Source organism: Lasiodiplodia theobromae (assembly GCF_012971845.1).
Source record: "Lasiodiplodia theobromae strain AM2As chromosome Unknown scaffold_56, whole genome shotgun sequence".
NCBI classification, from domain to species: domain Eukaryota; kingdom Fungi; phylum Ascomycota; class Dothideomycetes; order Botryosphaeriales; family Botryosphaeriaceae; genus Lasiodiplodia; species Lasiodiplodia theobromae.
This window is the reverse complement of record NW_023336537.1, coordinates 149,606-173,629: the sequence shown is the minus strand read 5'-3', so window position 1 is coordinate 173,629 and position 24,024 is coordinate 149,606. Positions and strand designations below refer to the sequence as shown.

General features: G+C 57.3%; 7 protein-coding genes across 7 annotated transcripts; 4 read left to right on the top strand and 3 right to left on the bottom strand.

The window, feature by feature from the left end:
• Positions 1–605: 605 nt before the first annotated feature.
• Positions 606–2,625, bottom strand: LTHEOB_12027 (Transcriptional regulatory protein pro-1; the record flags this gene model as incomplete). Its single annotated transcript, XM_035508849.1, has 2 exons — positions 606–2,458; positions 2,511–2,625. The coding sequence occupies 2 exons, from the start codon at positions 2,623–2,625 to the stop codon at positions 606–608; spliced, it is 1,968 nt and encodes a 655-aa protein (XP_035365440.1).
• A 3,423-nt stretch (positions 2,626–6,048) lies between these two features.
• Positions 6,049–8,628, top strand: LTHEOB_12026 (Sam and PH domain containing protein; the record flags this gene model as incomplete). The annotated part of the gene is made up of 3 exons (XM_035508848.1): positions 6,049–6,051; positions 6,106–6,303; positions 6,355–8,628. 3 exons carry the CDS (start codon positions 6,049–6,051, stop codon positions 8,626–8,628), a joined length of 2,475 nt encoding a protein of 824 aa, XP_035365439.1.
• Positions 8,629–12,239: 3,611 nt separating this feature from the next.
• Positions 12,240–13,039, top strand: LTHEOB_12025 (ATPase; the record flags this gene model as incomplete). Its single annotated transcript, XM_035508847.1, has 6 exons — positions 12,240–12,243; positions 12,297–12,329; positions 12,383–12,406; positions 12,469–12,753; positions 12,804–12,871; positions 12,920–13,039. The coding sequence occupies 6 exons, from the start codon at positions 12,240–12,242 to the stop codon at positions 13,037–13,039; spliced, it is 534 nt and encodes a 177-aa protein (XP_035365438.1).
• A 1,014-nt stretch (positions 13,040–14,053) lies between these two features.
• Positions 14,054–17,330, top strand: LTHEOB_12024 (uncharacterized protein; the record flags this gene model as incomplete). Its single annotated transcript, XM_035508846.1, has 6 exons — positions 14,054–14,257; positions 14,321–14,525; positions 14,705–15,533; positions 15,691–16,026; positions 16,358–17,113; positions 17,180–17,330. The coding sequence occupies 6 exons, from the start codon at positions 14,054–14,056 to the stop codon at positions 17,328–17,330; spliced, it is 2,481 nt and encodes an 826-aa protein (XP_035365437.1).
• Positions 17,331–19,019: 1,689 nt separating this feature from the next.
• LTHEOB_12023 (Proteasome subunit alpha/beta) lies at positions 19,020–19,734 on the bottom strand (the record flags this gene model as incomplete). Its single annotated transcript, XM_035508845.1, has 3 exons — positions 19,020–19,221; positions 19,316–19,565; positions 19,638–19,734. The coding sequence occupies 3 exons, from the start codon at positions 19,732–19,734 to the stop codon at positions 19,020–19,022; spliced, it is 549 nt and encodes a 182-aa protein (XP_035365436.1).
• Positions 19,735–20,184: 450 nt separating this feature from the next.
• Positions 20,185–21,885, top strand: LTHEOB_12022 (WD repeat containing protein; the record flags this gene model as incomplete). Its single annotated transcript, XM_035508844.1, has 1 exon — positions 20,185–21,885. The coding sequence occupies one exon, from the start codon at positions 20,185–20,187 to the stop codon at positions 21,883–21,885; it is 1,701 nt and encodes a 566-aa protein (XP_035365435.1).
• Positions 21,886–22,105: 220 nt separating this feature from the next.
• Positions 22,106–23,481, bottom strand: LTHEOB_12021 (Geranylgeranyl transferase type I beta subunit; the record flags this gene model as incomplete). The annotated part of the gene is made up of 4 exons (XM_035508843.1): positions 22,106–22,360; positions 22,414–22,736; positions 22,791–22,836; positions 22,891–23,481. 4 exons carry the CDS (start codon positions 23,479–23,481, stop codon positions 22,106–22,108), a joined length of 1,215 nt encoding a protein of 404 aa, XP_035365434.1.
• Between the last annotated feature and the right edge of the window lie 543 nt (positions 23,482–24,024).

Sequence of the window (24,024 nt, the reverse complement as noted above, 5' to 3'; positions counted from 1 at the left end):
AGCCACCTTTTCCAAATTCCCGGCCGAAAAAGCGAACCCCTAATTGCCTATTGGCCCCCGCCAGTCACGTTTCGCTCGCCGGCCCCGGTTCTTAATAGCGATCAGCGAAGTCCCCTTCATTCGGAGAAGACCTCACTTGAAACTATCATTCCTAATTGCTCTCTCTCTCTATGTTACACGCATCGTAATCAATATCCCAGCCCCCCCATCCCCCCCTTTATCAGCACCAGCTTGAGAAATTGACGCCCGAATCCCCCAGATGCCTAGCGCACGAAGCTAAGCGCGGAAAATGCTCTGAACATGCATCCGAACTCATCAAGTCATCCGGCAATGCTCTGTTCTCCTGAACGCCGTAAGCCAGATGATGCACATGCTTGCTGTCTAAATGATGCGAGACAAGATTAAAAAGTGGGTATAAAGCGATGGTTGGAAAAATATGTGCAGAAGAAGAGAATGCGTGTGAGTGTGTGTATATGTATGTCGTTGATCCTGCAGCGTCCGGTTGCGGGTATCATTGGGTATATCGGCCGTCTCGTCGTGTATGTACTTCCGGGGTGATTGCTGAGGGGCAGCAAACGGACCAGGATGCACCGGAGGGAAGGCTTCTAGATCAACAAGAAGTCCCAGCCCTTCTGGTGCATCACGTCCCGCCAGTGGACGCTCCGCTTGTCCCCCCTCGACAGGTTGTCGTCATTGACGGCCCAGACGTCCTTCAGGAGCTCCCTAATGCGGCCAAAAGAGCCGACCTCGGCCGTTTCTCCCATAACAGCTGCGCGCTCTGCGAACATGGACCGGAATGCCGATCCCTCGAGCGAGTAAGACCCCGCAACGAGGAGCGGCCAGACCAGCGAGCGGTCGAAGCCCTCGGGTCCCGCGGGAATGAAGCTCATCGCCTCGGTCAGCTGGTCCACCAGGCTAACGCTCGTAGGGGACTGCCGATCAAAGTCGGGCACTAGGCTGCACAGGTAAATGCGGGCCGCGATGCGGAAGACCGTCGTCATGTTCGACTTCAGCTGCTTCGGACGGATGGCCCCCGTCGACGAGTAGCAGTTGTCGAGAGGACCCGACGACTGCTCGGTCAGGTTGATCTGGTCGCCGAGCAGCTTGATGTGTGCGCACAGCGTGACATCATCCATGTTCTCCATCTTCACCGCTTCGAGGCATGCAATCTCGGAAATCAAATACATGATCCGATCGTCGCAGCCCATGAGCTCGGCGAGTCCGGTCGGTGAGCTAGCCAACATCTTTTCGCGGTAGCAGTGCGCGAAGAGCGGGGACCTGCCAAGCATGGTCGCGCCCAGGATGTCAATCCAGGAGGCAAGAGTCATGTTGAAGGGCGGCTGCGCGTGGGGGTTGCCGTTGAGAGCGAGCAGGTGCTGAGGAAGCTCGAGCTTCTCGATCAGGCTCTGGGCGGCCTGGAAGTGCGAGTGCCACGGAATGTCGGGAAGCGTGTCGTCGGGACGGCCCACAGCGCACTGGAAGAAAATCATGGCGAGTGCCGCCTCAAGGATTTGCATGTGGTCGGTGTCCCTGCCCAGAGCCTCGCACAACTCCGAAATGGTCTGGTAGCGGTGGCGCACAATGTCGTTGTCAATCTGCTCGCCCTCGAGGTGCTCCGAGTTCTTCAAATGCTGGGCCGCAATGCTGAGGCAGCAGTGCAGGTAGCACTTGTTGGACTCGAGTGCAGGAAGAACCACATCCGACCGCGCAGAACCGTGCTGGTTGACCTCCAGGATCGGGAAGATCAGGCGAAGCACGTTGTCAATAAAATGGTTGAGCAGGTGCTGGTCGCCCTCCTCGACCTGGATGGTAGCCTGGTGCGAGGGAGTGAACGGTCCGTGCGGGAAATCGAAAAAATTGAAGTCGAGAGGCTCCTCGGTGAATTCCTCCTTGTGCTCGAAGAAATCCTGCTGGATCCAGTTTTCCGGGCAGGCCGGCAGGCCATTGAGTGCGGGCGGCTGGAAGGTGCTGAAGGTGGAGATGGTGGAGTCTCTCCGCGTCGGAATGTCATTGACGAACATCTGGCGCTCGGTCTTGATGTCCACCTCGTACGGGGGGAAGGGCTGAAATTGAGCGTACGAGTCGTACATGGGCTGCGGCATCCCGACAGAGTAAATGTGGGGCGGCGAGACATGATTGAAGTCACCGGAAAATTGCGAGTCGATGGAGGCTGCGCGGGTCTTGGAGTGGCCGTCGGAATAGGCATCAGAGGTTGGCAGGGAGTGGCAGAGGCTCGGCGGGGTGTTGGGGTTCAGCGAGATGGCCTGCGACGACTTCTCGTTGAGCTTGGTGCGCTTGATGATATTCTTGATCTTCTCCTTGTGGGCGCGACGGTGCTCGTTGTTGCTCCACCACATGGGCCTTTTGTACTCGCACTGGAGGCCGAGGTGCCTGCAGGCCTTGCAGCTCGGCTTGCCCTCATCGCACTTCTTCCTCCGCAGCCGGCATGTGAAACAGCCTATAACGCGGTCAGCGCAGGACGCGGCGACGCGACATTGCGAGCGACTTACCGGTGCGAGATCTCCTGTGCATCTTTGTCGAAGACTGCTTCGCGCTCGCGGCCATGTTGGTGCCCACCATGTTGGTCGAGGATTTCTGGACGGATGCCGACGTGGCAGACGACATCGGGAAGTACTGGGACGGTGTTTATAAGAAGCCGATAAAACAATGCAACGCGCAATGCCGCTAATGCACGGCGGGAGGGATCCGTAAGGGACTGTGAGGATCAAGCGGAACACTATTAGATTAATGATTGAAAACCAAAGTCTGACCCGCGGACTTTGGACTGGAGGTAAGAGAAACGAAAAGAGGGCAAATTATTCAGGCCGGTGCTGCTGCCTTCCCAGGACGGTGAGGGGGAGTACCTTATATGTTTCTTCTTGGGAGGAAAAGGCAGCTAATAGCTCCACATCTATTCTTAGAGGCCTGCAGCGGGCTTGCTCCGGAGGCTGGGAAAGCAAGCCCGAGTGCCACGGTGGAGGGGTGCAGGCAGCAGCGATTGGTGGTAAACGGTCGATTGGTTGCTCGTCACCCCGCCCGGGCCACATGCACGAATGCACGCTATTTTTGAGAGCCGCCGCAGCGAGCCGGCATGCGGCCCCAGCTCCAAAGAGGGGTACAAGCTCGGCGGGCGGACAGCTATCGACGGGCTATCTTCCCTGGGCAGATCCGCCACCGCACGCCGCGGAGGAGAAACGAGATGGGGTTTAGCCCAGCAGGCCCCCGACCCAGGGTTCTCTCTTGGGGCTTTTGCGGGAAAAAAATGTCGTGATAGTGATCTTACTTCCTTGGCCTCGCTTGAGTGGCTGCCGCCGGCAGCAGGATGCATCAGGGGAATACTTGCAGCGTGCGCTGAGGGCTTTGCGGGCCGCTCGTTACTCGAGATGATCAATGACGATCACAACGCATGAATATTGCCAATCCGGCTGCCGATGACGCCGCTGCTGTCACTGCGTGCTGTACCACCGCGCGGGAGTGTCAGCGGCCGAAGGAGGAAGGCCATGCTGCTCCGTGAGACGCTGGGGTGGCCTGAGGCGTGTGACCGAGTCGCCGTCCCGTGGTCTCGAGCCAGGCCGACAGAGTTCGCGCGGACACAGCATCTGGGCCGTCCAAGACAGCGGAGCCGTTGAGGAAGGAGGTCGGGCTTGGAAGGCGTACAAGAGCAGATTGGTGCGACCGGGGCAACGATATCGGCCGTGGGGTTGGATCCGGCAAGGCCTGGCGATGTTTCCCAGCCATGACAGGCATCGTCGGCTGGAAGTCCGTGGCAATCCCAGCAATCGTTGGCTGCAGCGCGATGTGATGGTGGTGCGTGGTGCATGACAAGCTCTCGCTCCGCTAGTTTAGGCTGGGGACCATGCGCCTCGGGCGCTGCCGTCTCTGCCAATCGCGCAGCCCAACGGGTGTGGGGTGCAAGGACAGAGATTGAGCTGGCAGGGACCAGGGCCCACCCACACTGGCTGACAAAAATAAAGACAGCTAAATGCCTCAATCGGGCGCACAATTGCAGGCTAATTAGCCGCCCGCAACCGCCATAATTAGCCCGTGCCGCTCAACCTCTGCGCGCTGGGCGATGGCGGCTGCTGATTGGCTGCCGACAAAATTTCCTAATATGCCCGGCTGACCTCGCTCGGCGAATGCGAGCTGAGAGAGAGGTCCCCACCTGACTCGACGCTCCCGTGACGCTGGTAAATTGGAGACGGCGGTCGACTCATTGCCTGAGCGGTGCGGCGCGCGCTCTTGTCGCGGCAGCGGTGGCTATCTGGCAAAAATCCTGCCGGCCCAGCCTCGTCGTTGAAAAGAGTCGCGGGGCGATTCTCGGAGAGGTGGAGCGATGGCGAATGGAGAGACGTAAATGGCGGGGTGCGCTGGCACCGAGCATGGGATCCCTCGCCAGCCCAATCTCCGGGCGAACGCTGCTTTTGCTCCCAGCGCAGAGCTGCGTGGCTGCACGATCAAAGCATGTGCACGGAAGCGGACGACGGGGCGACGATACACAGCAGAGATTCATCAAGGTGGAGCACGAGAGCGTCGTACCCGTCGCCCGGCGCAGGCGTCGTCCTGGCATGAGCGGAGCCGGTGGCAATCCTCGCGATGGACGCCCCGCCGGACAGATTTTTACTGTCTTGGTCGCACCGAGTGGATAGAAGTGGACTGGGCCGCATAGTGCGTACAGTCATGTGAGAAGATGGAGGAGGCGTTCGCAGGCTGGTTGGCCGCTCGCGCCGTCACCGCCGTCGGCTTCGGTGCTTGGGCGGTGCAACGTGAAGGAGCGGTCTGGACCCGGCACTCTGGCGCAGGCACGGTGGGCAGCGACTGTCGTCACAGGCGGGCGTCGCACGCAGGACGCGATCACGGTGGAAATTGGGTCGGCGTGGTGTTTGATTGAGGGCGCCGGCATTGGTGCGGGCAGCAGCAGCAGCAGCAGCAGCAGCAACAGCAGCAGCGGGCATGCACCGACACGCATTCGCGCAGCGTGCGTCCGAGGTCGAGTCTCGAGTCGCGTCGGCGTCGCGCGTCGGCTCGGGGAAGCTGCTTCCGCCATGAATGACGCAGGCACCGGCGCGGCGCTCTTGCGCGCAGCTCGCTTCTTTGGCAGCCGCAACGCCATTGCTGCCCTACGCATCCACCTCGCCCCTTTTGCGGTCTGGCGATTTTTCTGCTGCCACGCGCCGCACCACCCAAGCCGGTGCGGCTCCGGCGGCGCGCGGTCAGACCGGCTGCTGGCCAGCCGCGGGCGGGCCGCCGCCCAAGATCCTAAGTCACGCAAGCACGGCAAAGCTCGCGACCGCGGCCGTTGATCTCCTCGCGCCGCGCCCGTCGCGCAGTCCCTTGGCCCGCCGCCCGCAGCCCGTCGCCCCAGCTCGCGCAGTCTTAGCACGAGTCGCACACGAGTTCCAATGTTCCAGCACCCATGGATCGCGCATCGCATGCGCATGTACATGTAGTGACACGGGAGCAGCTGGCAGGAAACGGGAAGGCCATGGCAGCCACGCTGCACGCCTCGCACGCTCCTCGTCGTTCCCGCGCCTGTCGTGCCGAAGCGAGACGGGCCTTTGCGAGGATCCCTGGCGTGACTCCGCTATTGATACGCCGCAAAATGGCCCGTTTTGGGTCGTGAGGCGCGCCAGCCTCGCCGCCCCGGGCGAATGAGCGCGCGCAGCGGGGATCTTGGTTGTGCTGCCCTATTTAAGCGCCGGCTCGAGAGCCCAGTCAGCGCGCGCAGCACGCGGCGGCGGTGCGGATTGGCCGGGCAGGAGGCTTTCCGTGCTGGGCCGCGCGATGTGCTCTGCTGCGACCACACCGCATCTGCTGCGCGCCCGCAATTGGAGAGCCCGGCGTCTCATCCAGAGCGCGCCCGAAACCGTTTGACATACTAAAACCCGCGATGGCGCCCACCGCCCGCAGGGTCCGTATACGTGTTTCCGTCTTGCCAGCGCCTTGCCGTGACCCATGTAGATCTGCGCTCGAAGAAAAGTCCTGCTCCCGAGTAACTCACCGGTCCACGCCGCCCGCTCGCAGTCTCCTCCCAGCTGTGCCCCCGTCATAATGGTACGTCCTCCGGGCCCACGCGTTGCTGCTCGTCCTGACCGCATCCTGATGCAGGCGGCACAAACTCCCATCACGCCTCTGCCCCCGGGCGTGGAGATGTTCCAGCGCGGCAAGATGCAGTCATTCTTCGCTGTGCGCTCCGACAAGCCTCGGCCCATGTCCGAGGCCACCGAGATCTTCGACACCGACTTCGAGGACGAGTCGAGCGAGTTCGAGGAGGAAGCACAATCGCCCAAGTTCAGCTTCGAATCCGTAAGTCTTCGCCAGGCCCCTGGCCTGCGAGCACCCGGCTAACTAGCGCAGAACGACAGCAGAAAGAGCCAGACAACCATATCAACCTACGATGAGGTGCCCACGCCGCACTCGAGCCGGCACTTCCAGTTCGACCTGCAGCAGCAGCTGAAGCCCGTGGACGGGCCGAGGGGACCCCATCTCTTCCGCTCGTCCCTGTCCTCGGCCGAATTCAACTACGAGTACGCGCTGCAGATGTCGCCGCTGCTGCCGAAACACACGCCGCCCAGAGCCGAGACCGCCTTCCGCGCCGAGACCGCCTTCCGAGACGAGCCCACCCCAGTGCCCTTCCAGCATGCGTACGACTACTCCGACCACGACGATGACCACGATCACGACGACGATGACGATGCCGCCGACGTGCGGTTCTGGTCGGCGCAGCAAGTTGCCGCGTGGATGGCGAGTCTGGGCTTTGAGGAGACCATCATCGAGAAGTTCGAGAAGCACGACATCACTGGCGCCGTGCTCCTCGACATGCAGTTCGAAGATCTGAAGGAGCTAGAAATTTCCTCATTCGGCAAGAGGCATCAGCTGTGGAACCACATCGACGCGCTCAGGGGCAACGATGGCCGAGCCAGCCCCGTCCCCACTCCCTTCCAAGACATCAGCCGTCCTCCCACCGGCCTCCAAGCCTCGCGCAGCATCCGCGACAAGTCGCGCAACCGTGAGCGCTCCAAGTCGCGCCACCGACGCGGCGACTGCGAGGATGCCAACGAGGGCGCTATGTCGCCCGGCGGCCACCGCAAGAGGAGAGGCCGCAGGCACAGGCACGGCGACGATGTCATCACTCCCGCCGAGTCCGTGTCCATCGTAGCCATTGAGCAGCTCCTGCCAAAACCCCACAAGTGCGCCAAGGGAGAACGCTGCCACAAGTGGAGGAAACAGCAGCGCCTGTACCAGCGATTGCAGCAAGAGCACGGCTTCCCCATTTCGCCCGAAAAGGGGGGGCACATCTTCATGGCTGGAGACCCGGGCAACGCTGGCGCTGCGAACAAGGTCGTCGAGAACGTCTATCGCCCCACTTCCGATGCCCTGCCCTCTGTTGTGGCCTCGTCCGATCTCCTCGGGCCTGGTCAGATGCCTGAGTTCGTCCAGCCCACTGAAGAGTCTCTGCGCAACGTTGAATTGCGCGATCCGCAGGAGAATGTCAAGCAATTCCTGAATCTGCAGCACGTGGAGCCGCCGCAAACGCAGCACTACGCCTTCGAGGACGAGCGTTCTACCACCCCTCCTTTGGAACTGTTCCCCCCGCTCCAGCCACCCCAAGATACCCAGCCCGCGCACAACAACCTCAGAAATCTACCTAAATTGCAGATTCCGCGCGCAAATTCCGCACAGCCCTACTACGCCCCGCAGCAAGTCCATCCGCCGGAGTATGCCAACACCTTTTCGCCTTGCCGTGCGTCCAATGCCTCGCCCGGTCTCTACCGATTCGGTACTCCTGCGTCTGAGATGGACGTCCCGGTCACCCATGTCAGTCTGGGACCCGTCTCGCGTGACGCGAGCCAGTCCGTACCCCCGAGCATGCAGTATCGTGATCCCGTCCAGCGCACCAGCAACCTGTCGCGCGCCGCTGATTGGCAACGACCATCCTTCGCCTTGCCGCCGGTGCATGAGGGCGAAGTGTTTAGCCCTTCGTCCGATCCAGAGTACTCGGCGACGACTCTGCAAGGCAGCGCCGATGCGTCTCACGCGCCCCATGATCGCCAGCGGGCAAAGCATTCCGTAGCTTCATCTTCTGCTTCGGACAACTTGAAGCAACACTTGCTGGCACGTTATGAGGCGCAGCATGCACACGCACACCCCCAATATGCGGGCGTCAACCACCATGGTTGGATGAAGAAGCGCCGCACTCGCCTGTTGCGGCACGAATGGCAAGATCAACACTTCCGTCTGACCGGCACCCAGCTCGCCATGCACGCCTCTGACGTACCTGAAGCCATGGCGCTTAACACCATCGACGTGCATGAATACGCCGTCGGTTGCAGCTCGCTCGCGTCTAACAAACTAGCTGCCAAGCTCAGAGGCCTCAAGCTAGCCAACAAGAAGGAGGGCGAAGGCAGCGGCCCACCAGATGCTGCCTTTACTTTCCAGCTTGTGCCGACCGGCCCGCCCGACGCAGACAAGCGCGTCGTTAAAAAGGCGGTCGCCCACGGCAAGACTCACCACTTTGCGGTCAAGACACGCGACGAGCGGATTGACTGGATGCGTGAGCTGATGCTTGCCAAGGCACTGAAAGCCAAGGGCGAGGGCTACGAGGTCGAGGTCAACGGTAACGCCATCTAAGCGCCCACCTCTGTCACATCCCTAAGCGCGCCCCGTTGGCCCCACCAATGCTCTCATCTCCGCCCTTATCTCCTCGGCCTAACTTGCTCGCTTTTATTTTCCTTGTTGCATTTACCTCCTGTGATTTGCAATTCGTGCTTATCGTGTTAGCTTACCTTGCACTTCTTTCTCAGCATACTCTGTTGCCTTTATTATTTCGTTTCATTTTGCCTGTGTTTTCAAGCAGATTTGTCTCTGCTGGTCGGCTATATACCCTTTACGCGTTCTGATTGGTTTTCCCACAGTTCGATGAGTACCACGACCCGTTACGACTCTCTTCTTCACACCCAACAAAGACCGGCATTTCGATCTCGGGATCTCTCTTAAGTGCTTTTCGGTCATGACCTCTTTTTTTTTTCTTATGTCTGCCTCCGCTTCTGTACATCCACACCCCCTTGTTGGCTAAGACTGGCATGGAAGTTTTGTCATTTGTTAGATAAAATAAGGGGAGACGAGAGATGAAGCAATTGTGGGGACAGCAGCGATTGCTCTGCTGAGCTGTGTGGTAGTTTGTAGGTAGTCCATTAGGTAGTACTTAGCGCAGGTAGCTGGGGGAAATGAATGGAAGACTTCGAAAACCGGATCATGTACCACTTCGCGATGGCTTCCCGCTTGATTTTGCTCAGTGGCCTGGTTTCGTATCGTACCCGTTCTGACACGAGTACTCTGAAGACGGGTAAAGCAATTCTCGTAGTGCTCCTGTTATTACTACAATTCTCTACGCGACTACTGCACTTGAACCGTTGGTTTTCGCCTTGAATTGACACTCGAGGTCGCTTTGTGCGTCGCCCATGTATATTCAGCACCCCTTCAAGCTTGCGAGGCCAACAAGCGGAAGGCAATCCTTGCTTAATAAATGCTTACACGTTCAATCAGCGCGCTTGACGAAAGATTTGATGAGAAATTGCATTTGCCATCCGCCCTCAGCCCCCGCTTCATGTTCTATCTCTTGTCCTATCCTTTACGACTGCTCGATCTGAAGCCTATCGAAGCGTTATGGACTCGGATACGAAAAGGACTGCACCTGAGTCATCGCGTTGATTGAGCTTATCATTATCTTTTTCGGGGTAGCTTGAATGGTTTTAGTGCTTCTATCATTGTAAGGCCAGAAAAAGAAAGAAATAAAAATGAAGACGGGGACTTGCGTATTTCTCCGCGCAGGTCGTACGTGAGAAGGCCCGATACCAAGCTGGAGTTAATCAATTATTTCCGGAGATGGAGAGAGAATGACACCTAATTTGCCCCATCGGTTGATGTCTTAGGGAAATTGAAGCCGTGCCGGGACTGCAGCGGCGCGCCTGTCCGTAGTGATTGGCCGGAGTATCTAGGCTGTGGCTGGATCGTTGAGGAGTGATCAGCACTTTGACCATCCTCCTCAGCACGCATATTGGCGTATTTGTCACGCTTTTTGCAACCGAGGAGACCCCACACTCATTACGTTCACTGGAGGGCGCCTTTTCCGTGTAATCCAGCCGACCATGCACGAGGTCTGCAAAGTCTAAACAATCCCTGCAGTGCGGCTCTAACAGTCCTCCAGACGCCTTTCGTTTGTTCCTTCCTTGGGGACTAAATGTTTGTTGGCAATTAGAAAGGAAAGGTAGTAGTCAACAGTGCTGTGTACGATACTTCGATCAACAGACATTGCAGCTTAAGCAAACCAATTAGGAGCCTGTCTACGAGTGCGAACGCTTTCTCTATCCAGAGGAAACTCGCATCCTTGACAGTTCCGCGTGTCAATCGGCGCTTCGAGCCGAACCAATCGCGGGCATTCCACTTTCGCCTCCTCGTTTCCAGGGTCTCGGCCGCTCCGGTCATGTACAGTCCCCTCTTGCAGCCGATGGCTAGCGTGGATTTGCTTTTTTGCTCATGACATGGGTAGCTGAAGCTATCGTCCGGACGAGAATGTAGAGTTAAAATTCTACATACACGCCCGGACGATAGCTTCAACTACCCACATGTGTTATTTTTCTAAGGCAGAGCTGGGGCATAGTTATGCTATGTTCTAAAGCCCTGCTAAGGGCTGTAGTAGATTCTCCCTCCTTGATCCCGGCTTCTTCACCATGTTATGCGGAGCTACTGCTGCTGCTCGATAGTCGAGCTAAGCGTTTAGTGTAGATAAATTCCGGGTTGAGGGCGGCGGTTGCTCAGGAAGGATGGTGGTGAGGGGATTATGGAACCATGGCCGCGGAAGCTGATAGCGGAGTTGGCGGTAGTCGCGGTAGTCGCGGCTGAGAAGAGAAAGAGGTGAGAGATGGCGTAGGTTAAAATAGACTTAATATAATATTTTGTTTAGAATTATAAGGATAAAGACGAAATAATAATTATAAGTATATATTACTACACACCCGTTGACCGGTATCTAATAATACTTAATAAGAACCTTCTTCGCTTACTAACCCTTATTAAGTGCTTAGTTATAAATATAGGTTACGTTATATAGTTTAAGTAGATGTATATAAACAATATATTAATTTAGACGGATTAGCTCTTTATCTACTCTAATAGTATAAGTACGTGGGCTCATAGATATTTAAGAAGAAATACTACCGCTTAATTATTAAACTAGAAATTAGAACTACGAGTTAATTCTTACTATACTATCGTATCAGAGGTAGTCTTTCTTTATATTAATACGTTTAAAGCGACATATACGCATGCTAGACTATAGCAGTCTAGAGAGGGTTCGGTTTTAAAGCTACGTATTATTCTAGCGTCTTTATCCCTACTAAACAATATTCTAATATAAAGCATTATTTCTCTAACTAATACTCCGAGCAGGGTGAAACGTCTACAAAACAAGGGAACGTAGATTATAGGTCTAATGATGGATTACTCTGCTCGGGTGTCTTTAATCCTTGGGTTTTATAATAATGTAATCGCTGACTTGTAGTACACTGCTAGTAGATCTTACCATCCCGTTCTAGAGTGTACTATAATTAGAAGATCAGGAGCCAGGCGGTACAAAGGCGATGGAGAGCTGTATAGAAGCATCGCAAGTGAGCTCCGAAGAGGCTGCTCATGAGTTTGGCATGTGCCCATCGAGACTAAATATTGCTCGTGAAACACTGGGTCATGGCAATTGGATGATTGGTAAACGTGATCGGCATGCCGGCGTTCCATTTAGAGAGCCAAGTGGTTAACAACTCGCGTACGCAAACCGTGTCTGAATCTGCTTCAAAGTGTCACGGGTACTGTAGAGACCGTGGGTATCATACACTACCGCCTGTGGACCCTGGCTGCATTTGAATATTTATCGCCAAACACTTCGCACCTGGTCCGCTGAGGTAGTCGCCCTATGAAAGGCATGATCTGTCTGTGTACAATTACTTCTTCTCATCCCACTCCGTGGTGGTCCCAAGGCTGATGATGTTTGTTTGAAGTGAATGCCTAAGACGGAAGCGGGCCGTGAGTCAGAAGTGCAGGCGCGAGTGGAGAGCTCGCTCTTTCCGTTACAAAGACGCAGGGACGGAAAGGCGCTAGGCGTCACAAGACGGTTCGAAGTGCCCAGATATTTTAACTCGAGGGTGTCGCAGCTTCCACCCCCACCACCATCCACCGCACCCCACGTCAAAATGAGTGAGGCAACCCCGACCCGTACATGCTGTGGCACCATTGATACGTACTTGCAGAGCTGCGCAACCTCGAGAAGGTCGACTACAGAGGTGAGTCGGCACGACTTCGCCGGAGTGGCCTCAGCTGATTAATGTGCAACTAGAGACGCGACCCAAGAAGGAACGCAGTACGTGTGCCACGGTCACCTCCACATTGCCTGCAGACGCTGATGGGGGTGTGTGCCCGTAGCGGAGGGGGAGGCCGCTGGCCAAAGGCGCACCGCGAGCGGCCGCGTCACCAAGAGCGTTCCCACTCCGCCCAAGCGCCGCCCAGGTCGTCCGCCAAAGAGCGCGTCCAAGCGGAGCCCAAAGCAAGGTCCTGGATCCACGTCGGCAAATGCCCTCAGCGTCACTCCGAAGAAAGCCTCGAGCCGGTCTATGAAGCGCGAGTACCAGCCGGTCTCACCCATTGTGAAGATCGTGAAGAAAACTTCGGTGGAATCGGAGCACCACAGTGTTCTCATGCACAAGTTCTGTACTGCTCCCCAGTCGGCAACGACGAACGAGTGCTGACATGATGTCCAGTCAGAGCCCACGAAGACGAGGTAGCCCACATCCCGAAGAAGAAGCAGCGCAAAGCACTGGGCAAGCTGGTAGGCAATCCCTCCATGTTCTCGACAAGCACCTGACACGGTACATAGTGGCGCGAGTCTCTGCTGAACCCCAAGAACGCCCGCGCGCAGAAGGAGGGTGCTCCTGAGACTGAAGACATGGAGCAAGCGGGCACCGAGGATAGTGCTGGCGAGGGTGGCAGCGGGTGAAAGTCGGCGGGGTGCTTGCTCAATTGGCTCGTACGCGAGAAGCAAACTCCGGTTGGCGTTGAGCAAGGGGGCCAGGTCTCACGGGAATTTCAGAGAGATAGGGAAACAATGCAGTGAGGTATTCGGCGTTGGCCTGTGCGGCATGCATATGCAAGGCAGGTCTTGGAGCAGCACCGTCAAGCAGATCGGAGCAGAAATTTCGGTCGGCATGTCTCCCATCATCGACGCTCTCAGCCCATCGCCATCAATCAAGACGACCCGACGAGAAGAAAGCTTCCTATCCAGGATTATTGTTCTCCAGAGCCACGTTGCCACGTAGGCAACTGGCAACACGCCCGCTGTGGAGGAGTTAAAGCGGTGGTCGTGGCTGGCTCTGTTGGCTTTTGATCTGAAGAGAGAAAGAGGATCCAAGGCAGGCGGGCGTTTTATGGCCGTGTGCGCGGCCCGGGCCGTCCATTGATCCGCTCGGCTTATGGTGGAGGCCATGGACCCACGGCAACCGCAGCAGTCTGCTGCCACGCGAGCGTGTGGCACTCGGCGATGCGCGAGGCCATGGCGTATGGATGCGGCAATCGGCACCCGCCCCTGTGCCCAGCTCTCCCGGACACATGGCTGCGACAGACGGCGTGTGGCGCGGGGCGAGGGCTGCGCTGTGGGCGAAGCTCGTGTGGAGAAGCGCGGCCGTGACGTCTGCTGCGAGCGGCTCTGACACCTCCGGCCGCTGAGCAGCCGCGCTGATTGGCCGGCCACCCCATCTGGATCCTTCGACGGAGACGGACTCCATTCCGACTGCCCACCCATCACCCTGCAGCCGCATTGTGAACCATTGTTTTGCTCTTGCACGCGCTTCTCTTGCGTGAGCCCCTCCGCTGCTGCTCGCGCGAGCGCTGCCCTCGAGGCGCCCCAGCCCGCCGCCCGCCAGCGTCTCGCCTCTGCTTCTTGCCTTCGCGACCACAGCGTGCATCCGCGAGGGCGCGCTCCGCCACGACGCTTTTTCAATGTCATTGCGCCGCCATGAGCAGACCAATCCTCCCCTTTCCACCGCCGCACCGAGGCAGCCAGCAGCCCTTCCGTCTGTCGCCTCCTGACCCTCCTCCGCCGCCGCCGCCTCCGCCGCCGCCGCCTCCGCCGCCGCCGCCGCCCAGCAAGCCGACGTACGCGAAGAGAGGCCGCATCACCATAGTCGCCTGCCTGCCCTGCCGGAGACGGAAAACCAAGGTTGGCTCCCCCGCGCGCCCCCCTGCCTCCTCTGCTGTGAGCTGATGGCTGCGCCCCCGCCAGTGCGACGGCAAGCGGCCCGCCTGCTCGCAATGCCGCGGCCGCGACGGCCAGTGCCAGTATGACATGACCGATGAGCAGCGCCGGCTGACGTATCTCCGCGAAAACGTCGAGCACCTCGAGCGCGAGAAGAGCGAGCTGGAGTCGTTGCTGCTGACGCTGCAGCGCGCCAGCGAGAGCGACGTCGCAGAAGTGATGCGAGCATTACGTATGGGCAACGATCTCCACACCATTGCGCGTGACGTTCATGCCGGTCGCTTGCTCTCAAAGGCCCGGGCGGTGTCATCTCCGCAGGACGGCAGCAGAAGTGGTTGTGAGCACGACGCCTGTACCACCTTGAGCGCGGACTGGCTTGGAACATCTGCTGAGGCTCGGTGTGTTTCCTAGATACGAACGTCCCGACGGCCCTGCGCTCTCCGCCGCAGCTCGAACAATACCAGGGCCTCGTGCGCGCCATTGCGTCTGCCCAGCCTCCGGAGCTCAGTGAGATTGTGCGCCGCCTCCGCGCTGGCCACGAGCCCGCCTCCATCCTGGCGTCTGTCGGCTCCGATACCCTTGTCCAGGCTCTTTCCTGCGAGCCTGAGAGCACCCCGGGGATGGAGGCCGAGTTTTCTGGCCGAGAGCAGTTCGGGCTCGTCAAGGGGGCCGGCCCCAGCGGCCCGCAAGACGGGCGGAGACCTCTAGACGCGCTGAATTCGCCGGTAAATCGCTGGACTGCCGTGACCCAAGACCATGACTGGATAGAGCACCTGCTTTCCCTTTACTTCTCCTGGCAGCACCAGTTCTTCCAGAACTTCCCGGAGCAGCCGTTCAGAGCGGATATGGCCTCCGGGCGGACCAATTATTGCTCGGAGCTGCTTGTTAATGCATTGTGTGCCGCAGGATGTCTCTTCTCCAGCAGTCGACGGGCCCGGCGTGACCAGGATGATCCTGGCACGGCCGGTCTGGACTTTTATGAGGAGGCAGTCAGGCTGTTGAACGAAGAACAGGCGTCAACGCTGACAACGACTGCTGCCCTATCAATTCTATGCCACATCGAGGGCAATTTCACCCGCCTCAGCTCGCAGTGGCAGTACAGCGGCCGCAGCTCTCGGATGGCTCTTGATCTGAACCTTCATTTGCGTAGCGAAATAGCCCCAAAGGATCTGCAGAGTGCCGAGGTCATCGAGAACAATGCCTGCGCCCATGTCTTCTGGGGTTGCTTCATCACAGATCAGTATGTCTACTATACGCTCGCTCTGTCTCTTCTGCTCTCTCTCGACGTCATGGCTACTGGCGTTTGTTTATCCGGCATTGTCCTGCTTTCGATCCCGGCAGTTGGGTCTTGGGGCGCTCAAGCCGCCGAATGCGCCAGCTACTGACGATGCAACCAGAGTCACCAGTTTCACGCTTGGACGAATACCCTTGATACCAAACAACGCCATCACAGTAGATATTCCGCCGGTGGACCCTGCTAAAGACGAAGCTGAGTGGATCGCACATGGTCAAGTGAACCAGCCGAGGAAGAGTCTAGGGTCAACTACCTTTCGCCAGGTTATCAGCCTTTCCAAAATAGTCAACTCCACTCTTCAAATGTTCTTCGCTCCTTCGAGAACGATAAGCGGAAGCTTATTGTTAGAGGAATACAACAAATACATCCAATGGTTTGCCAAGCTGCCTGCCACAGTACAGTCTGTGGAAAATGCGCCGCCACATGTCATAAGCTTGCAGTAAGTCTTGGAAGCGCCTAAGCACCCACTCTACATCAATACTCCCGGACGCAGCCATGGCACGAACCGCGGCAAAACATTGCCAGGGGCGGCTGGCGTATCATCGCTTGCAAGAGTACGAAATGCCCTTCAAGTGTAGGACTACCATCCCGTGCGACGATGCATCGATCGGCTATGTTGGAGGGCGGTCTCGAACCGCCCTAGGATTATGCAAATAAGCTCTTGCCTCTCGACACATCAGGCAGCCGATCAGTGCGACGGGATGACCTTCACCACTTTCTTGTTCACGCAGCGCCGCTTGACGTTCGAGAGTAGTTAACACCATGTCCAGGATGTACTACCATGCTGCGATCCTCCTCCTCTTCCGACCGTTTCTGAAGGCCAGATTCACCGAATCCAATGTTTCTCCACGGGAAGTGTGTCGACAGTCGGCCAATACAATCTCGTACCTCTTCGAAAAACACCGACAGCTGTTCGGCCTGGATGGTATTTTCACCTTCCAACTTCACTGCCTGCTGACCGCATGCACCATCCACATCATCAAGTTGCCTTCGATATCTGCAACAAGCCATCTGGCCGCTGCATGCAATAGCTTCCAGGACCTGGTCAAGCACAACCAATGGGCAACCAGCAGCCTCGACATCATCCGCAGTCTCGTCCAAAAATGGAAAATCGTCCTCCCGTTGGAAGTTGAGCATGCACTCTACCGCGACCAAAGCATACTACCAGCCCTCTCTGAAAGCACATCCATCGAAACAAACAACCCATCGGATGCGGACTTAAACACACAAGGTGGCGCTAACCTCGTCGATCGCGGTCGCACCCCGATATCCACCCTGCCCTCGTCTCGTCCGGAGAAACGCGAGGCGCGCTTCCCCAGTCCACCTGCCGGATCACATATCCTGCCGAAACGTCAACGCCTTGCTGCGCCGCACTTCCACGACTGCGAGAATTCCACTCAAAGCCCGATCAAAGACACGTTCAGCAGCAACCAGCAGCCGCTCTCCACCACGGGCGCCCCAGCAGCGGCGATAATGTCGACAGTCAATTCCAGCACAACCGCGACCCACCAACAGAGGATGATGCGGTACCTCTTCGCGCCTTTTCCACATCAACCGGCCCCGTTGCTGGGACCAGTACATACCAGTACCAGTCACAACGGCTGGGAAGACGAGGACGGGACGGACCGAAGAGACACATGGACCGAAGAGTTGCGTAGGGTAAGTCAGGGTTTCGACGGGTTGAACTTTGTGGCAGATGATGGGTTCGATCCATTCATGGGATATCAAGGTGATCGATTTTGAAATCAACTCGGCCAAAACGCCGCTTGGGAGCTTGGAAGACCAAACAAGTGACGTAGATGTGTCTTGTTGCGATATCTTTCTTTGTGAATCTTCCTATTGACCATTTTCATTCTGTAGCAAGTCTGATTTGATCTTTGCCTTTGGGGTCTTCAACCATTTCTTTTTCTTGGTTGGATGTAACCATTATCTCCATCGCCCTGTCCACCCCAAATGTTGGCACTACCTTCAGATGTACAGCAACAATAAGAATCTGTATAATATACAAACACATGGTATTATAGGGGGCCGCTTTTCGATGTTTTACTTCCTTTTCGTGGCGTTACATCCCCGTTTGAAATTGTTCTTCGCTGTCTCCAAGTGGGCAAATTGCTAATGAAAAGTGTATCTATGTATTACGGTTTATCTCTTCTGCATTGGCTTCCGACATGTGTGTATATCTTCCCCCACCCCCGCCGGTTCTTACCAACACTTCTGTTCTGAGAAAGCATTGATTTTCGGGAATTTCGGTACCTTCTTCTTTTTCTCTCTCTCCATCTTTGTCTTCTCAAGATGGGAGTGGAACACAAAAGCTTCTCTGTTTTCCTCTCTTTCGGAGTTTGCACAAATCAACATGATGCATCAAGCACTTGGTAACTTAAGTTCTATGGTGGGTAGTTTTGTGCTGATTGGCTTGATAAAGGGAGTATGCTGACGTACTTTCCGGTTAGTGTGTTCTTCCCTTTTTTCTTTCTCTTTTGCTTGCACATTCTAGCCGCTTATGAACTTCCTTTGAAGGTCACGTCTAGCCAACTCGTTAACCGACAAATTTGAGGGGTAGTATGCGCTTTAGGCTGGTGGGCTCTGGACTGATGTCTTGCTAGAACGACCAACAGTGCACCATGGCAAGACAAGCGAAGAAGAGGCGGAGGGGATAGAGAACGATGGTGGAGAAAGATTAGGGTGTTGTCCAAACGAAATGCACGGTAATCGCCCATACGAGGAAACAATAAGCAATGTATCAGAATTATACTACTTGTCGAATTATTAACCATTTGCGAACCTGGTCCAACCCGCTAAACTACTGTTCTCTCTTATTAGTCCTTGAAGGGACGCATAGGCTTTTTTTTTTTTTTTGCTAAAGGCAAATAGTGTGTGTAGTATGGTGTAAATGTGAAGTGTTGTAGATGTGGTGCAGCATAATGCAAGCGTGGTATGGTTTCGGTGTTATATTAGCTTGTCGAGCTCACCGAGTATCTGCTCTTCCTTTCGGATGGGCCTTGTGGTAAGATCACATCCGAGCGATTCAACTATAGCATCGTAGGTGTGAATAGCTGGGCGGTAGAAACTGTCATCCGGGCGTGGATGTAAAACTACTAATTCAACGTTTATGTCCTGATGATTGCTTCGGCCCAAGTTGGGCAGATTCGGGCGCGCTTCAACCAATTCCTCATCCGCAGCACGTATCATGACAGCAAATCCTTCATGGAAGGGGCATTTCTTTTCTTGAATTCCAGGACATCTCCTTAATAGATTTGTGAGACTCTGGTTCCGACTATGGACTCACTAAACCGGATGGTTATACACATGTCATGAAACGCCGATCAATGCCCCTTTCCTAGCAAGCATCTTCATATTCGTCAATCACCGCCGTAGTTTGCAGCTGCAATTGAAACCAGCACCTGCCGTCTACATGAGAGGAAAGCAGCCACTTTACGCAGGGAAGACGGGCGCCTCGTCGTTGAATTCCTCCTCCTTGATGCCTTCCTTGGTGATGACCTTGACAACCAGGCCCTTGAAATCAATGGGCAGCCTCCTCTTCAGCTCGTCCGAGCACATACGTAAGATCTTCATGCCCTGGTCTAGGGAAATGTCCGGGTGGTGGTGCTTGTCGAGGATGGAAAGGCAGTAATACCTGTGTGCATCCCAAATGTCAGTGATTCGCAGATTTTTGCAAGATTTCATAGCGTGGTAGTGTTCGAAGAATGGAAGGAAGAGAAATGGCGTACTGAGCATAGCCGTGCGCAGCGTACGGAACGGGCGCCAGAGCGGCAAGATAATCGATCCAATAGAGGCTCGGCTTGTCGCTGATGGGATCTAGGCCGCCGAGTAGTAGGTTGACGGTGTAGGGTCTCCGCGAGCGCAGGGCTCGTGCAAGCTCGCCCCGGACGAAGCTCGCGACGGCCGACGGGCCAAGGTCGGTGTCGTTACGCATCGAATACAGCTGGATGTTGGCTTGGATGTACTCTGCGAACTGGACTGCAGGCGTCGAAGGAAGTCGCGGTCAGTATGAAGTAGAGCTGCGCCAGTCTCGCTAGGACGGAAACGCACCGGTGTCTCCCGCCTCGCCGGAGAAGGCCAACAACGTGTGCTTGTTTAGCGGTCTGGTCTTGTCGTCGGTAGCCTTGAGGATGCTGGCGCCGCGCATGGCGGCCTTTGAGGCGGCGATGATGGTGAAGTCCTTGCCAGTGATGCCGAGCAAGACCTCCCTGCAGACGAGTTAGCGTGGTGCAGCGGCGGCGATGGGGCGATTGGCACGCACATGTTGGCGGCGGTGGAGTGTGGTTGTTCAAGGTTCGACGGTTGTGACGGATGATCGTGGTAGGAGGCGGGTTGAAGTGCAAGGAGAAGAAGGGCGGGGGGAGAGCGGATGCAGCAGCAGGTGGGTTGGCGATGGCTGGAGCTGTGGTGTTGACGAGAGCTCCAGCTGCCTGGCCGCGCGCGGAGCTTCGCCGGGCCTTGTCACGTCGGAGCTTGGGACTCGCCGACGGGCAAAGTCTTGGCGCGAATTCTCGAATTTATTTCTCACCCTCAAGTACCCGCCGCCTGCCTGCTTGTCTACGCCACCCCTACCAATTGCGCTGCTCCGTTCGGCAAAATGTCGTCCTTCTTTACGACCCCGGCGTCGCAGCGGAAAAGAAAGCGCTCGCAGACCTCCGCCCAAGCCCCAGAAAAACGCAATCGCAAGCACCGCGAGGACTCCATCTCTAGTAGCGATTCCGATGACAACCAAGAGAGCCGGCCGCGCGACAACGAAGACCATGAGAGTGACCACTCCTCAGACGCCGACGACGAAACCGCCGCAGAACGCCGTCTGCGTCTTGCCGAGCGCTACCTGGAGAACATCCGCGAAGAAGTCGACGAGGCCGGGTTTGATGCGGCCGAAATCGACAAGGACCTGATCGCGGAACGGTTGAAAGAGGATGTCGCCGAGAGCAAAGGCCGCGTTTACCGGCGCATAGCGTCGAGCGTCGATTTCCCCTCCGCGACCCATGCTTTCTTCCGTAGAGACAACCATGCCACTACAGCAATCGCAACACACCCCCCCTACGCATACACGGCCACCAAGGACATGTGCCTCATCAAGTGGTCGATACCTTCTCCGCTAGATCCCTCCATCCAACACCCTTCCAACCTGACTCCTCGAACCACGCCTTCCCAGGTTGTTTGGACCAAGGGCAGCAAAAACTACGCAAAGGACCCAACCTACCAACATCACACCGGACCCATACTATGCGTAGCCGTCTCTCCAGACGGCAAGTTCGTCGCGACTGGCGGAGCGGACAAGAAACTGATCGTCTGGCGGGCCGAGGATCTCACCCCTCTGAAGGTCTTCACGCAACATCGGGATGCGGTTATTTCTCTCGCCTTCCGGCGCGGCAAGAACCAGCTGTTCAGCGCAAGCGCCGATAGGACAATCAAGACGTGGAGCTTGGACGAGCTCGCTTACGTCGAGACGCTTTTCGGACATCAGGACTCGGTGATAGATATCGCCGCACTTGCGCAGGAGCGGTGTGTGAGCGTGGGCGCGCGGGACCGTACGGCAAGATTATGGAAGGTGGTCGAGGAGTCACAGCTCGTCTTCCGCGGCGGCGGGTCGAGCGTGACCAAGACCAACCGCTCGGACGGAAACAGCAACAGCGCAAAGAGCGGCGGCTTCGTCGAGGGCAGCATCGACCGCGTTGCGCTCGTCGACGAGGAGACGTTCGTCACGGGCAGCGACAACGGGGCCATTTCGCTGTGGTCAATCCACAAGAAGAAGCCCGTCTTCACCGTCCCGCTGGCCCATGGCGTGGACCCGCCCATGCGCCCTGCCGAGGTCTACGCCGACGCCGAGATCGACGACGACGCCTGGATCCCGCCTCCGCAGCCCCGGTGGATCACGGCGCTAACCACCATCCCGTACACCGATGTCATTCTCAGCGGCAGCTGGGACGGCTGGGTCAGGGCGTGGAAGATCAACAAGGAAGGGCGCAGGATTGAGGCGTTGGGGACCGTTGGCCGTGATCGGCAGCGGCAGCAGGACGGCGCGGATGTCGACGGCGATGCCGTCATGACCAATGGCGCAGCCGACGATCTGCAGCCCGGGGTGGGGAACATCAGGGGCGTGGTGAACGATCTGTCGGTTTTCGAGAGGGGTGACAGGGGCAAGGACGGCATCTGTGTTGTCGCGGCCGTCGCGAAGGAGCTTAAGTTGGGCAGATGGAGAAAATACCCCGGTAAGAACGCAGCCGTCGTTTTCGAGGTTAAAAGGAACGTTGGCGAGATGGAAGAACACGGAGAGGGGGAGGAGGAGTAATGGCAGCCCGGTACAGCAAGAAAAGTTCAGGCGCGGAAGAATCTATTTTTCAAAGATATTTCCAGCGACTCATGCGGGTAGGAACCGTAAGAGCACATCAATACTACTTCTACTTTGCCCTCTCGTAGACGAGAGGAGCAGGCTGGTCGCACAATGGCTCTGGTGGGCCGAGAGTCTAAGCTTCTTTTCCTGCGCTTCACGTATGCTCAGCGGTGCATCTTTACCCAGTGATCTGTTTACGCCACGGCAGCGATTCTAGGAACTGGCAGGCGTGCTCACTCAAGCACGCGGACGCGCGGATGGGCTTGATGGCAGGCTCGCCGAGCAACGACAGGGCGGCCAGACCCAGGTACGAGTGGTAGATGTCCGGAGGGTCGCCGGGCACCTTACCAAAACCGCCGACCAGGTGCTGCGTCTTCTCCAGCAGGTAGCGGCGGGCAGTGGATTGCGAGACGAGGTGGACCTTACCAAGCATCTATGAAAAGGGAGGATCAGAACATGAGTCATTATGCCAGGCAGGTTACGAACCGATAGAGATGCGCACACCCACCAGGCGTAGCAGGTGTCGGCGATCTTGTTGCAGCGGCCGTTGAAACCTGCCCACTGCAGGAAGTCAGGGTCGCCTGCGGCCGTGGTTTGGCTCGGCAGGCCGTGCAGCTTGACACCGGCCGGCGTCTTGGCTACGTCAGGCTCCTCGTCTTCCTCGTCTAGCGCGAGCGTTTGCCGTGCCACAAGCCACCGCGTGGTGAGCTCAGGGTCAGCCAAGGGATGGGCCGAAACAGGGCTGCCTGCATTACTCGGGAGCCGACCGAGCATAGCTAGCGCACCGATGGCACAGTAGGTGAAGCCGGCTGCAAAAGATCAGAAGAAGAAACGGGGCAATCGCAATCAGAGAATGGGCGAACCGTGGGCTTCGTGGTAGGCGGCTTCGGATATGCCTCCATCGTATGTCTGGAGGCAGTCAGTAGCTAATGGATGATGGTGCGGCTAAGCAACAGCACATACTTCCGACGCGCGGATGCACCGCACAACGGCGTCGACATCAATGTCTCGCACGCCGTCGACGTCGCCGTCGACGCAGCCGCGCAGGATCCAGCGCACGCCGGCGGCGCAGTAGATGAAGCGCGTGTCGTGGCCGCCCTCGATGCGGCCGCCTTCGCCCAGCGTCTCGCCGAAGCTGCCGTCGTCGGGCCGCTGTAGCCGGGGCAGCCACTGCAGGCACTCCCGCCGCTTCACGCGCTGCAGGTCGTCGCCCAGCACCAGCAGCGTCTGCAGCGCAAAGTAGGTGGCGGGCAGGTTGGCGGGGTCCCAGTGGCCGTTGTCTGCGGAGCGCGCGCCGGCCAGGTCCATGGCGGGCGCTGCGCGGAAGCCACCGTCAGGGTGCTGGTTGCGGTAGACCCAGGCGATGTAGTCCTGCCGCTCCTGCTCGGTGCAGGATTCGCGCACGGCGCCCAGCAGGTCGAGGGCGGCGACGATGAAGAAGGCCAGGGTCATGCGGTTGCAGTCATTGGACGTGTACAGGTGGGGCAAGTACGTCTTGAGGCAGCGCTTCCAGTAGGTCAGCTGGCGCGGCGTGCTCAGCTGGGCAGCAGACATCGCGACGGTGGTGAGCAGTGGGCCGGGCGGATAGGGCTCTCTGGGCGGAAGAGATTTAGGTGCGATCGGCGCGCACGCAGGAGAGCAACGGCGAGCGACGATAAAGTGTATATTTAGATGAAAAGCACGTCCGAACAGGTCCAAGCTGGGGGGGCTGAGTACGTAGTAGTTCGCTTAGTGCTGGTTGCCAACGGGCTTCTGAATCGCAACGGAATACGGGCAGTTGAAGCGACATGAATGTAGTAGAGGGTGGATAAGGACGAAAGTTGAAGCTACGTACCGACTTTTGTTGTAGAAATACTCTTGCCTGCTGGGAGCGGACACCGATCTCGTGTGTTTCAGGAACTTGGGCAGGACTAGGCGCGTGCACGCGAGAAGGCGGAAGTGTCGCCCTCGTAACCGCCGTTCAATTGCAGCGCTCGCCAACACCCTTGAACTCCGCAACACGACATCCTTCCCCCTAAACTAAATGCACCCAACGACGAACGTTTTGACTCTTCAACTACTCTCGCTTCCTCTCTCCTCGCCGCCGCTCCACCGCCC